Source organism: Nycticebus coucang, chromosome 17 (assembly GCF_027406575.1).
Source record: "Nycticebus coucang isolate mNycCou1 chromosome 17, mNycCou1.pri, whole genome shotgun sequence".
NCBI classification, from domain to species: Eukaryota; Metazoa; Chordata; class Mammalia; order Primates; family Lorisidae; genus Nycticebus; species Nycticebus coucang.
Genome location: NC_069796.1, coordinates 74,980,310 through 74,995,000, shown reverse-complemented (window position 1 = coordinate 74,995,000; position 14,691 = coordinate 74,980,310). Strand labels below are relative to the sequence as shown.

At 35.6% G+C, this 14,691-nt stretch overlaps 1 protein-coding gene across 2 annotated transcripts in view; it reads right to left on the bottom strand.

The window, feature by feature from the left end:
* The window catches only part of RANBP17 (RAN binding protein 17), a 480,295-nt gene that overhangs the window by 146,078 nt on the left and 319,526 nt on the right, over positions 1-14,691 (bottom strand). For both annotated transcript variants that reach the window (XM_053566863.1, XM_053566864.1), the window contains 2 exons: positions 11,599-11,672; positions 10,500-10,580 (listed from right to left, as the gene is read on the bottom strand). In XM_053566863.1, coding sequence (XP_053422838.1) covers positions 10,500-10,580; positions 11,599-11,672 — 155 coding nt within the window. The remainder of the gene's footprint in view (positions 1-10,499; positions 10,581-11,598; positions 11,673-14,691) is intronic.

Below are 14,691 nucleotides of genomic sequence, written 5' to 3'. Positions count from 1 at the left end.
TTTTTCAGGTTAATTCACTTCATCTTCACAATTACACTGTTAAATATTATTTACTATTTCTATTCCATAAATAAGGAAATAGAAGATAGGAGAAATTAAGTTACTTGCCCAAGATTTCACAGCTATGAATTGATGGTTCTGAGGTTTGAACTAAGGTTAGACTTTAAAGACCATGTTCTTTCTACTGTACCACATTATCAACTGAATAATTCAATTGAGAATGAAGCTGAGAAACTATAAACATGAATACAAGGTGTAAGTAATTTTTGATACGATGTGGGTTCCAAGCACATTTACTCAGCATGCAAACATTCTTCTCTTCGTCATGGTTATTTGTTTTCTTTCTTTTTTAAAAAAAAATTCAGGGGCAGTGCCAGTAGTTCAGTGGGTAGGGGGCTGGACACATACACCCAGGCTGGTGGGTTCAAACCCAGCCTGGGCCAGCTAAACCACAATGACAACTACAACAAAAAAATAGCCAGGCATTGTGGCGGGCGCCTATAGTCCCAGCTACTTGGGAGGCTGAGGCAAGAGAATCGCTTAAGCCCAAGAGTTTGAGGTTGCTGTGAGCTGTGTGATGCCACAGACTCTACTGAGGGCGACATAGTGAGACTACCTCAAAAAAAAAAAAAAAAAGTTCAGATTATGAGGGTATAAATGATTAGGTTACATTTTGTTTATAAGGTAAAGTTCAAGTTGTAGTTGAGGCAGTTGAACCCTGCAGCCAGGGGGTGTGCTATACATCCAGTTATCTTTTTTCTACTGTTTTCATGTAGCTAGAGCATCTTTTAGCCATTCCCTCACACTGTTCATGACTTTCTTGAAGGCTATAATAATTTTATATGGCTCCATTCATGTTATAATGAAAACATTATCTCCTCTCCCTACATCAGCTCCAAATACAGAACTCGGTATGTTGCCTCTATATAGTACTGAAAAGCGTAGTCTAAATTTCACTCAGGTATAGGTGTCAACGAGTGGAAAGCACAATTGCAATATGAGTCAAGAAACCTGGGCTTAACTGCATCATTCAACCAGCTGGATGAGTCTAAGAAATATACTCAGCCCATCTCAGCTTTAGTTTCTTTTTCTAGGAAATAAGAATGAGACTTAGGCCCAAGCTACCTTCCAGGCTTGTTGTGAGGATCAGATGATGCAAATGTCTTTGCCAATTTTAAACCAGGCAAGACAGGAAGATGCAAAGGATTTATAGAATGTGTACTATCTGCATGGCTAATTCTCACAATTTCATCATTTCATGAAGAAACTAGAAAAAAAAAAAAAAGACAATTACTATGATTTAGATTCAAGTTCCTCTGACTTCAAAACAACCAGTCCAGATGCATGTTAAGCATGAATATTTGGCTCATGTCCATACTAAACTATAAACTTTCTAAATGCAGGGACGGCATCCATGCATTTTCCTCAGTACACCACTCTCAGTGGGTGCACTATGCACTGTGTTTTTCTGGCAGCTAAGGACAACAAGACCAAGGATGCTAGGTATCAAGTATTTCTCTACATCTCCAAAGATGCAGATTTCATGATTTTTCCCAATGTTAATCACTGGGCAGAAGACCTGCCACTCAAATTTCAGTCTGTTAAACAGTGGTAGAGATCAATAAACTTGAAAATATCTTAAGCACTTACTAAATATAATTCTCTTCAAACTGCAATGTTAAAAGTGACAGGGTCTATGGGTAATAAGAATGTTGCCCATTAATAGGACTCTTCCTGTCAGTGCTGTTAATAAACAGCAAGTCATGTTTTGACAAAAGAATATTTATGGAAGCAATAAACAGAACATTTATAGGAAGAATCTCATCTGCCAAACACACATTTTCTGCAGAACTGCATCTGTGCACTCTGTACCAAGGCCAGGCTTACTGCCTTTTAATTACATTCTAAAGAAAAAAATGATTAAAAATGAATTTTTACATTTTTCAATAAAGAAAAACATAAGAGTCATCTGAATATTTATATTTTCTTACAGGAATTCTCTTCAAAACTAGTTATGGGCTCGGCGCCCCCAGCTCACTGAGTAAGGCACCAGCCACATATACCAAAGGTGGCAGGTTCGAGCCCCGCCCGGGCCTACTAAACAACAATGACAACTGCAACCAAAAAAAAAAAAAAAAACAACAACAAAAAACGTCTAGTGTTGTGGCAGGTGCCTGTGGTCCCAGGTACTCGGGAGGCTGAGGCAAGAGAATCACTTGAGCCCAAGAGTTTGAGGTTGCTGTGAGCTGTGACACCACAGCATTCTACAGAGGGCGACATAGTGAGACTCTGTCTCAAAACAACAACAACAACAAATAACTAGTTATGGTCCTTAAAAGGGTCTTTAATATTTTGTTTTAAAAGGCAAATGGGAAGGCAGTGCCTGTGGCTCAACGGATTAGGGCGCCGGCCCCATATTCCAAAGGGGCGGGTTCAATCCCAGCCCTGGCCAAAAACTGCAAAAAAAAAAAGGCAAATGGGGCCAGGTGTGGTGGCTCACATCTGTAATCCTACCACTCTGGGTGGGTGAGATGGGTGGAGTGCCTGAGCTCACGGGTTTGAGATCAGCCTGAAAGAGCGAGACCCTGTCTCTAAAAATAACCAGGTATTGTGGCAGGTGCCTGTAGTCCCAGCTACTTGGGAGGCTGAGGCAAGAGAGTTGCTTGAGCTCAAGAGTTTGCGGTTGCCATAACGCCATGGCACTCTACCGGGGCAACGAAGTGAAACTCTGTCTCCAAAAACTAAATAAATAAACAAACAAACAAACAAACAAGGCAAATGGACAACTTTATGATCTTTATTATCTTCATCTTATTTTTTTCTAAGAGACTAGGGTTCTTCTAAGTTATGCCATTTTAGTTGGGTGAGAGCATTAGATAAATTATGGAAGTTCTACATCAGATTTCAGTGGCCTATTCCAAACAGCTTAGAATAGTAAATATGGTATGGTGGTAAGAGAAATAGTAACAGTACCAGAAGTCTTGAGTAGTAAGAGAATTTAAGAAATAAATGTCACACATAGAACATGTACATGGAACAGCCAAGATCGAAATCCAGGTCTGTCTGACTTTAAAGCATGAACTCTTTTCACTTTGTTATAAAACATCTATTTGGTTTTAAAAAAGCTGGTGTTTCTCCAGAGACCACTCACTTCTTAAAATACAACTGAAAGTGGAACCAGTTCCCAGAACGGACAGGGAAACCTTTTGTTTTAGGAGGCACAAATTTCATGAATGAGCCACTATCACATCCAGGACTCTAGAGTCTGGGGAGCTATAACCCATTAAACAAAATTCCAGAAAATTCCTCTCTGTACCATGTGGTTATAAAAACACTGAGGAAGTGAAAACTTATTGGTAACAAGCATGATAAAGGAAGAAAGGCGAGAAAAAAGACGAAAGAATAGTGTATTCTCTAGATGGCTGAAAATCTGTATCCTTTGAAGAGGGGGCGGGGGACAACTAAATGGAGAATAAACGTGTTTCCCAGATTACACGAGTACTACGCACTCTGGTAACAGTCACAGCAGCATCAAGTATGATTCAATTCATGGTATCGGGCCTATACTGAGTATTTACCACATTTCATCAAATCTAAAAGGCCACTGATTATTTAAAAGAACCCATCATTTCATGTAATACTAAGAAAGAAAAGTCAGTTAAAATACCATCACCTGTAAGATACACCCTATTTATAGAAGTGTTAAATGTGAAAAATTTTGTTTTGAGAATGAGTAGTATACTAGATAGATATTAGATCTTCATTAAGTACAAGAGAGTGGGTAACATGCTAATCAAGGAAAATATTTATGAGCCATACATGTTCACTAACAGTGTTGGAAGACAATTAGATCCTGATGACAGAAAAAAGTTCACAGATAAGCATCTTAAATGTTAGAAAGTATGGTAGATTATAGGTACAAAGTATAGTTACTGACATGTAAATTTAGTTATTTCAAAAGTAGGATTATGCTCCTGAATCCTACTAGACGAAAAAACTCCAAATAGGTATAACCACGATGAAACCTCTTAGGGATACTAAGAATTATTTATAAAAAATAGAAGTGAAGGCTTAGTTATTCAACAGAAGAGATAAAATATGTTGTAAATGGCCATTAGATGAAGTTTTGAAACTAGAGAAGAAAAAAAAAGTCTTAATCTTGAATTTTTAATCTAACAGAAGATTAGCAAATACTAAACTATATGACATTTATACCCAGGTGTTTGAGATTAAGAAAAATAAAAGATGAGGGGAAAGAAAATGACAGAAATTAATATTTAGTGAACACTAAAGGACTAAGAATTACTATTAATTCAGGGTGGCTTTACTAAGTACTTAACAGGAAGTTACAAACTGAAGAGACTTAGTTGAGTTATAGTATGTCAAACAAATGAGAAGGGCCTATGTGGTGATTCAGTGAAAGATAATGAAGGGTGTCAAGGGGAAGGTAAAATAAATTTCCTTAGCCCAAGTATAAAGTACAAATTGTGTTGAGTGGTAAAATCAGGAAATTAGCTATGGGAACTCAATAAGTTAAGTACTGTGAAAGAACTCAAATTCAAATCAGTGATTTTACTTGACCTAACAAGCTAGTGGAAGTAATTCTGGGCTTTTGGGAAGAGAAATGATCAGATCAAAACAATACTCAAGGAAGGTAATCTTAGGAAGTAGCTAAAAGAACCTGGGTGAAGGTCTTAAGTAAGGGACCTACAGAAAGGAATAGAGAGGATTTTCACACCTGATTCTACTATAAAAACAGACAGCAGAGGAGATAAATCATGGGATAACCAGTTACAACCTAAGAATAGGGGGAAGGCGGGTAGAGGGAGGGGCATTGAAAGGGTCACACCCGTGGTGCATCTTACAAGGGTATGTGTGAGGCTTGGTAAATGTGGAATGTAAATGTCTTAGCAAAGTAAGAAAATGCCAGGAGGGCTATGTCAACTAATGTGATGAAAATGTGTCAAATGGTCTATGAACCAAGTGTATGGTGCCCCATGATCATATTGATGTACACAGCTATGATTTAATAAAAAAAAAAAATTATGGGATAACTTTTCCATGGGTGATAGAGGCAGAAAGCAAAGAAAGAAACAGACATTTCTTTTGATGAGAAATGTTAATAGAAGTATGCCTGAGGGATGTATGCTGAAACTAGTTTTACTTAACATTCTTACAAACCATCTGGAGATAGTGGTATTCAGTGAAATAAAGCATTGCATTTAAATACTGTTTCACAAAAGCAAAATTACTACTGTTTATTAACAAATACAAGAGTTTCTATAATAGACATATTCAATTTTACTTCAGTTCTTCACCCTTCTTCATTTTAGGCTTTTACTTCCTCTCTCATCCTCTACATTTTCATGACCCCCACAATATTTAGGATTCATACCTGAGTGGTGGGAAGGTGAGAGACAGGGAGAGGATATCTGGTTTGTATATTAAAGTTGTATACTTAATGGTCTGTTTATAAGCTTATGTCCAAATGACCTTGAATAAAAACGGCTCCATTAAAGCAGACATTATCATAATATTATATAGCCATGTTATTTTCAATGTGTAAATTTTCAGAAAATTGCTATGTTTAGAACAATTGACTTTGCACTCTTAGGAAAAATAAATGAAGTCTGGAGTCAGGGTCAATTGTGTCAGAATTTAAAAATGTGAGGGCAAGATTTGTCCTTTTGCCCTGTATTAAGCATTATTAGCAATGCTTGATAAATATTTGCTGAATTGAAAGACGCCAATAGGAAAGTAAATCATTAAGATGAGGATGGAATTAAGATGAGGATAGAATTAACTCTTAAATTTAAATAAATATACAGTTCTAGTTATCGCAAGAAAAACAAAGACAAATGAAGCTGGAAAAGGTATGGGCCAAAATTACGGTCACTAAGTAGCTTTGATAGGAAATACACTCTGGGGCTTACAAAAATGAAAATGATTAACATAAACTGATAAATTTATGATGTATGTGGATAGGAATCGTATTCACTAAATTTTGGTGTACAGGAAGGAAGTAAGGGGATAGTCCCAAAGTCTTAGAGAGTTAGTCTGAAGCCAAATGGAGGAATTATTTTTGGATATCACAGAAAAACAGAACCAGGTTCATGGGTATGTGAGCTGCACACTTGCATAGGGCCCTGTGCTTAGAAGGGCAGATGCTTGGGTAATGCTCTGCTGTTGAGGTCTTCAAATTCTTTACAATTTTTGAACAAGGGACTCTACATTCTTCATTTTGTACTGGGGCCCCTGAACTATGTAAGTGGTTTTATAGTACATGTAACATAGAGAACATATGAGTCCTGAGAATTGTTGAAGTTGGCAGTATCAATAAGATGAAAAGAGTTTGGATAAATTAATAAATTTATAAACCCTAGAATTCTATTATAGGGTCCACTTTTAAAAAGCTAAAGATACTTTGAGGTTTGTCAAACTTTTGAGGTATGTAATAAAGGGCAACTACCAACAGAGGGCCTGACAGAGAACCAAATTTCTGCAGTTTTTCTTTTTTGGCCGGGGCCTGGTTTGAACCCACTACCTCTGGTATATGGGACCAGCGCCCTACTCCTTTGAGCCACAGGCGCCACCTGAGAATGAAATTTCTTTTCTCATTATCTGAAACCCAAAGTGAGACATGTTACTGCTGTAAATGTGAGTGAACATGAATTACAGAAATTCTCACCAATTGTTTTTCAAGGGACTCAAAACCAATAACAATGATTATTAGATGAAGTGTAACACTTTTCTCCCTCTTTCTCGGCATTTAAAATAAATAAGTTTCATCACTCTGACCCCTTTTCTCTAGTTTTCTAAAAAGCTTACTGTTCCAATCTCTTAACAATTTTACCCCTTTTCCATATAGACAAAAATTAAAATTTCTGACCAGAAAACTTTTCAAAAAGATAGAAAGAGCCCCAAGTATTGAACCTGACAATGGTGGACTAACCCTGGACAGAGCCATTTAGCCATTTTATGCATATCAGAAAAAAATTTAGAAACAGGAATTGTAGAAATTTAGTCTTGGAAATTTAGAGTTATGTTTTAAAGTTACTAAAATGCATTTTCTAAATGTATTACAGATGCCCACATAAAGGATATGATGGGAAAACACAAACTTTCTAGTGAAAAGGTTATTGGCTATTAAAATCACAATATTGTTAGTAATTTGGAAAGCTTCAGATTTGGGAAACAGTAACTTTGGGGTAAGATGAAATAGAGGGACTTATATAATGGTAGCCTTCTGTACCTACCCATATTACTATTTAGGGAACCAGACTATCTCTCAAAATGTTGTGAACTAAAATACAATCTTAAGCATCCCTACCTCCTTCAGAAGCTGGCTGACTGGACCCCCTTTTGGCCAAGAGGATACCCTTAAACTGCTTGCCATGAGAAAGGAGGTCTGATATGCCTCATCATGCCCCCTCCCTTCTTAGAGATATCCTTTGTAGATCATTAACAGGCCTAAAACCATGTAGGAAAACCCTGCAGGTCCTCAATTTATACAGTAGCTTGTCTCAAATTAAAGTAACCTTATCTTAACTCAAGCATTCCAGTCACCTTTCATGGTCTTTTAAAAAAGCCTAACTCTTTCATCTGATTGTCAACTAAAGAATCTTTAAACTCATCTATACCCTATAAGCCTTTCCCCCTTTGAGATATCCCACCTTTTTTGGCCAAAGCAGTGTATGCCTTCCTTGTATTGATTTATGATTTTATCTGTAATTTCTCTATCCCTGAAATGTATAAAACCAAACTATAACCCAACTACAGTGAGTCCACTTGCTCAAGGCTTCTTGGGTGTGACTTCAGGCTATGGTCCTCAAATTTGGCTCAGATTAAACCTCTTTAAATTATTTTATGAAGTATTATTTTCCACTGTCAATGTCAAGTCTATCTTTTCCTTGTGAAGAAGTGTCTGTGGGAGAAATACCAGACTTTTCTGCTCAGACATATAATTTAGCTCTATTTTCTAATTACTGAAAGGCAGAAGTTCTTAAAGTATGGTCCTCTAGCTTGCTAAAAATACAAATTCTCAGGCCTCGGCCTAACATCTCCTGAAACAGAAACTGTGGGGAACAGGGCCTAACACTATGTGTTTTAATAAACACTAACATTCTGATGATCACTAAAGTTTGAGACCAGAGTCTGAAGGCAACTGAAGGTTTTTTATTTTAAATGCTTCCTAAAAATATGGATCTTCTGTAACTTTAATTTCTAAACTGAGCGGTTAGATAAAAGAACACTGAAGTTGACCTCTATGATGGCTTTGAGCACAAAAAAACAGAGTAAGGTTCATCTGAAGCAGATAAAATAGAAAAAAACAAAACAACATAAAGCATCCTAAGACATGTATTATAAATAAGAAATATTTTAAAATTTCACAGTAATATAACATGCTTTTCACTTACTTCTTACTAATATTTTAAATAAAAATATTTTGAATATTAATAGGGGCCTATAGATGATTTTTATCTTTCATAACTGTTTCTATTGCTGAAGAATGCTATGTTATTTTTAACACAGAAATAATTGCTTTAAAATAAAGATTAAAAAACACATCATAATAAAGAAATTGATTAGAAACAACAAAACATGCATTAGGTAACCAGTAACTGCATTGAAATAGATACACCACTCACATATTCCATTATGTAAATGAATTCAAAGATATTTCATGACTGATCAGCTAGAAGGGACATAATGATTTATAATTCAAATAACTGAACACTGAAATCAAATTGAACTAATATATATTTCTAAATATGCAAACCTGAAATAATTGTTAAAAAATATAAATCATTGTATCCTTGTTGAAATCATTTGTATCCGTTGATTTAAAATGTTTAGCTTTTAAACTTTTATCTAATATGTTATCTAAAAATAAGATTTTTTATTAACTTTAGGAAGTGCTCAAAAGCAATAAACAGCTTATAAAATAAAAGGTTCTAATATCTGGATTAAGGAAATATGTAACAGGATTAATGTGATAGAAAAAAGGATTTTAAATAGCAGATACAAATAAATTAGGTATTATGCAAATTATACTAAAAGAATACAAATCAAATTAATTTTATATTAAATATCAATTTCAACCTAAAAAATAGGGTAAATCTAAACAATAGATACGTGTTATAAAATAACCAAAGCTTCTCTGCAGATAATATGCTCTCAAAGTAATTCATTGTGAAAAGGCCAGAGTTTGCAATACTATGAAGTACTTATAAACCACTTCATATGTTAGAAATAAAGAGTATTTCAGCATCATTATTAGAAAAAAATATGGGTTGAGTATTTTTTTAATAAGAAAAAATACATATCTTAAAAAGCCAAAATGACCACTGGAATTGGGTTGTATATCACTTTCCAGTAAAAGGGAAAAACAGCCTGGACAGGTGTAATTTATCATTTTTCTGATTTAATATCAAAGAAATATATTAAAATAATAAAAAGAATCCTGAAATCCTCAAAATTTGTAGTGATAAATAGCCCTCCCTGTCTTTATTGCATTATACCTACTAACAGAAATATTGCATGGTAGATTTTGCCAGACAAGGACGATTATTTTCCAATAAAAAGTTGCATATTAAATTCCAGCACAAAAGTGGGTGTCTAATACTTTGGAAATCTTTTATGGTTTACCAAGGAATACAATTTTAAACTTAACTAATACAAACATATTTCTGGAATGAATAAAGGTTTCCATTCAATGCCAACCATTTTCAGAATTTGTCCTCATATTAAAATACCAGCTAATCTTAGCGTTTAAATAAACCAACACTTACCTTTTACAGTACCTAGTGTTTTCTGGTTAATACATAAACGATAATTTACATTATTCTCACTCATTACTAATGGGGAATCTTATTTTAGAGTAGATTAGATGTTGATTGGTGGGGCCAATAATCAAAGAAATTGTCAAAAAGCTTATCATTTACTTCTTATTACTCCTTTGTGCATCTCACCTAATGAAAATGATATTCTTCATTTTCTGAAGAATATTAACAACTGAAAAATATTAACAGTATTTACTCATAGGAATTGTTTCTATATGGCAATATTTTTAGAACATTTTGACCTTCTTAAAATTAGTTCCATACATTTTTTTAGAATAAGACCATGAACTAAACATGTAGTTATAAACTTTTTTCTTTTTCTGATGACACAGACCCAGAAGATTATAGTTACGCAGTTTAATAAATAGTTACATAATTGCATACTTTCTTATGTGACTATTATTAAACTATGTGACTATATGACTTTAGTTAGGAATCTATATATTCATACACATTCAATTGTGACTGACTAAATGTTTCACAGTATATAGCTAATACAAACCTTTCAAAAACATGCATTTACGGATAAGGCTCAGTGAAAAGCCTGATTTAAAAAAGAAACTTGCAAAAATATAAACAAGGGAAATATCTGGCGGACAGAATGTACGTAGTAAGTTGTTTACATATATAATATTAAATATACAGTGAAAAGGATATCCAACAGAAAGGTCATTTAGGAACTGAAGAGTCCTTGAAATTACAGGCTCACATCTTCCCCAGTATTTAAGGTTTGTAACACTAAATATGGAAAAAAAAAAAGTCTTTAATAATAAAGAATTTGCTTGTGCAGGAAGAACCAAAGCAATACCCATACATTTATTTAAGTTCAATGACCTAAATCATAAATATCTCACAAAGTGAAAAGCAGATTCAAAAAAACACTTTTTATTCTATTCTTTTTATGGTACATTCAAAATTATATGCAACTAATCCACATCAAACACTGCTCTCCAAATGGTGTATAATTCAATACATTTATTTTTGTGAATTAAACAGTTGTCTAAGAGTTTCAAAGATGAAGCATTAAGTTTGTATCCAAAAGAAACACATTAGGGAGAAAAAGCAGGAGTATAAAGGAAGTCAAATAAATGCTCATAGTTACTGCCAAAAAATCAACCTCAAATAGTGGCTCCAAAACTCATTTCTTAATGATCATGACTATATATAAAGTGTTGTTCTCTGCAAGCAAGAAGGTACTGTCTGTTACACAGATAAAGTGGAGTGCCAATTGGAGGCATACAAATTTAGCCAAAGTTATGTCTATGACTAGAAACTAGTTAATTCTCCTAATATTATAAGCACAATTTAAGGAGTTTCCATGAATGTGTCTCCGATATCCATAGGTCCCTGTTGGAACTAATGAATGTCTTATCTTAAGACAATCAGACCTCTCTCAGTGATTCCAGTTTACAATAATCTCTTCATTTGGTCTTTGAAATGGGCGTTATTATTTTTGTTAATTAAAAAAAATGATGCCCAACTGATCTGAGGAGTTAAGGTCTGTTAATCTTTTTAAACCATATTCTGATGCGACTCACTGCAAATGTATGGAAACTTGACAAATTACAATGTCCTTTGGAGGGTAAATTTTCAATATGTGAAATTAAGTTTCAATTAAGAACAATAACATTCTAAGAATTAAAGCATAATTTAAAAATCTTTTATTAAAATTAATATCTATAGAGTTTTAAATACAGTAAAAAGATCTATTAGATTTAAAACAAAAGAAATGTTAATAACCAAAATAGAAACTCACATTTTTGTCATGAATGTTTCTAGAACATGGTTGTCATCTGTTATTCCTAAGACTTCCGACATACGGGCATATACCTGCATGAAAATATTTTATTGTTAAAATCTTTATCATTAACATATTATTTTCAAAAGACTATTTGAATTGAACAAATCTAAGATTTAATGCACAGTTGCATTCACATTGAAGTAGGGAATGGGTGGGGACAGCAAAGGAAGGTTTTTATAAAAAAAATTATGTTAACATTTGCCAACTTTTTACTACAGAAAGTAGCTCTCCTGTTTTTTTTGTTTGTTTGTTTTTTGTAGAGACAGAGTCTCACTTTATGGCCCTCTGTAGAGTGCCATGGCCTCACACAGCTCACAGCAACCTCCAGCTCCTGGGCTTAAGCAATTCTCTTGCCTCAGCCTCCTGAGCAGCTGGGACTACAGGTGCCCACCACAACGCCCGGCTATTTTTTGGTTGCAGTTTGGCTGGGGCCGGGTTTGAACCCGCCACCCTCAGTATATGGGGCCGGTGCCTTACCGACTGAGCCACAGGCGCCGCCCCAGCTCTCCTGTTTTGAAATATATGCACACATTTACACAACCAGACACCCATTTTACTCCTACAGCACATAAATTTTTTTTTCTCCAAGTGGTAAACCAGCCCTTCCTTGAAGATGGGAGTAGGTATGCAAAAGGTTGGAGAGTACCTAAAAAAGCTCCAACATTTAAAAATTTTCCATCTATTCCAGATTTCAGCAAAATATAAACTATTTCATGATTATGAAGGCAGTTATTAAAGTAAGGATTTAAAAAAGATCAAAGAGTTTATAGAAATTCTCCTTGAATATCATCTAATTAAGCTTTCCCAAACATAGAGGTACGCCTTTCTTTTCATGCTGAAACTGAAATCCTAAGCTCAGGAATTCTCTGTTGAAAACATCAGGGCCTGAGAATCCACTAAGCTTCCAATTAGAGAGTGTTGGTTGCAGAGTTTGGGGTATAACATTTCAGTCTCAATCCTTGCCATTGAGCTTATAAACACATAACCCACTTCAAGTGGGAAAATGCACTGGCAGCCGATAGAATATTCCCTGCTAGTCTGGCAAACCTGAGAGGTGGGATGACACCTCCAGGCTCCCTGCCAGACACCAGCTGTATGGGATTTCTCTTCTGTGATTTGATCCCATGTGATTGTGTCCCCTCACTTTCTCCTGACCTATTTCCTAAGATGGAAACTTAGCTTCTAGTCCCTTTGCCTTTTGTTTTTTGTATCTGAACATCAGCTTGACATACTGTCACAGGTCATAAGGTAAGATAAAAACTATAGGGGTACCAGAAATCATCCAGTTACAGGGCCACAGAGGGGAGAAAAGCTGCTCACTGTAGAAATCTAGGATTTGTATTTTAAACACCATTTTAACCAGAAGCTTGTGTTCCAAGGCTTTCGACCTGAGTCCTACGTCTGAAAGGCTCCTCTTTAGGCTAACAGAATGAATCAAAGGGAGAGAAAAAGAGGGAGAGAGGAGGAACTGGATGTAGAGGGTCAGAGAAGGAAAGGGAGTTGGGCCTGCAGAATGGTGGAGAGAAACTGGAGTGGGGGGACAGAGAGAAAGGTAGATTAAAATTCAAATTCCTGCTGATTTTCCTGCCAACTCCTGAGTACCTCAGAAAAGCATTTCAATGGCTGTGTATGTGACTTTGCCCCAAAGAGTAGGCCTTCATCACTTACAAGGTAAAATTATCAAGTTATTACTGTGGCTTGTAAGATGTTTGAGGGAAAGCAGGAGCTAGGAAGAGAGAATTTAGAGAAGTCACATTATCAATCCTCAATCATCGGAAATCTTTAGGCACAGAGAGGGTTCAAATGAAGCATGAATGGTATGTAAATTGGGAAGTTTCCTTTAGTTCACCATGATCCAAAATCTCTCTCATGGATAACAGTATTTGAACTGGGTCTCTTAGAAAATCTGATATTCATATGATCAATGGCTCACAATTTGGCCCCAACCTACCTTATCTTCCACCATTTCCCTCAATCTCAAGCCACAATAAAATGCTGATAGGTTACTAAGGCCTCTCATACAATTTTAAATTTCTGTGTGTTCACATGCTATTCATTTTGCCTGAATCAGCCTTCTTGCTCCTCCTCTGAAGCCTCTCTCCTTTCCCAGGCAGAGTGAGTTACACTCTCCTTTATGTTCCCATAATGTCCGGTCCATTCCTCTAACATGGTGCTTTTCACATTGTAACCGTTTGGGTGCCTATTTAGCCTACTACACTGAGAGAGGTTCTTGAGGGATGATGATGCTATACCTTATTCTTTTTTTTTTTTTTTTTCCTTGAGACAGATACTCATTTTGTCACACTTGGTAGAGTGCTGTTGCGTCATAGCTCATAGCAACCTCAAACTCTTAGGCTCAAGTGATTCCCTTGCCTGAGCTTCCCAAGTAGCTGGAACTACAGGTGCCTGCCATAACACCCACCTATTTTGACAGATGGGGTCTCGCTCTTGCTCAGGCTGGTCTCAAACCCATGAGCTCAAGCAATCCACCTGTCTTCATCTTCCAGAGTGATAGGATTACAGGCGTGAGACACCACGCCCAGCCCTATACCTTATTTTTTGTGTCCCAGAACCTAAGGCAACATTTGTCAAGTGAATACTACGTATGTGTTTAGTGTATAATGGCAAAAGTCATGGTCTGGATCCATTAGGACTGTATTACTATATGAATATTATGAAAACAATAAAAAATGAAGATTTTTTTCTATTAATAATGCATGTATTTGATTTCACAAACAAAAGACATAGAATTATAATTATAACAGAAAAAGAAAAGCAGTTACAGAGAGAAGATTGTATTGGTATTTTTAACTTAGGAATATCTAATAGGTGATTATAGCAATTGTCTTAAACCTTTATTTTAGAAGCACCCTTGTCAAATGAGATCTTTCAAACAATCCTAGTTTTATATAAAATCAGGTAACACTTGGGACCTGACCTCATGCTATCTGCCCTGCTCTGCCTACTTTGCTGTGTTCCAGGGCCACAGACTCACATAGGAGTAGAATTTTAAAGACATGTTCATTTACAAGGATGAACGCATACATA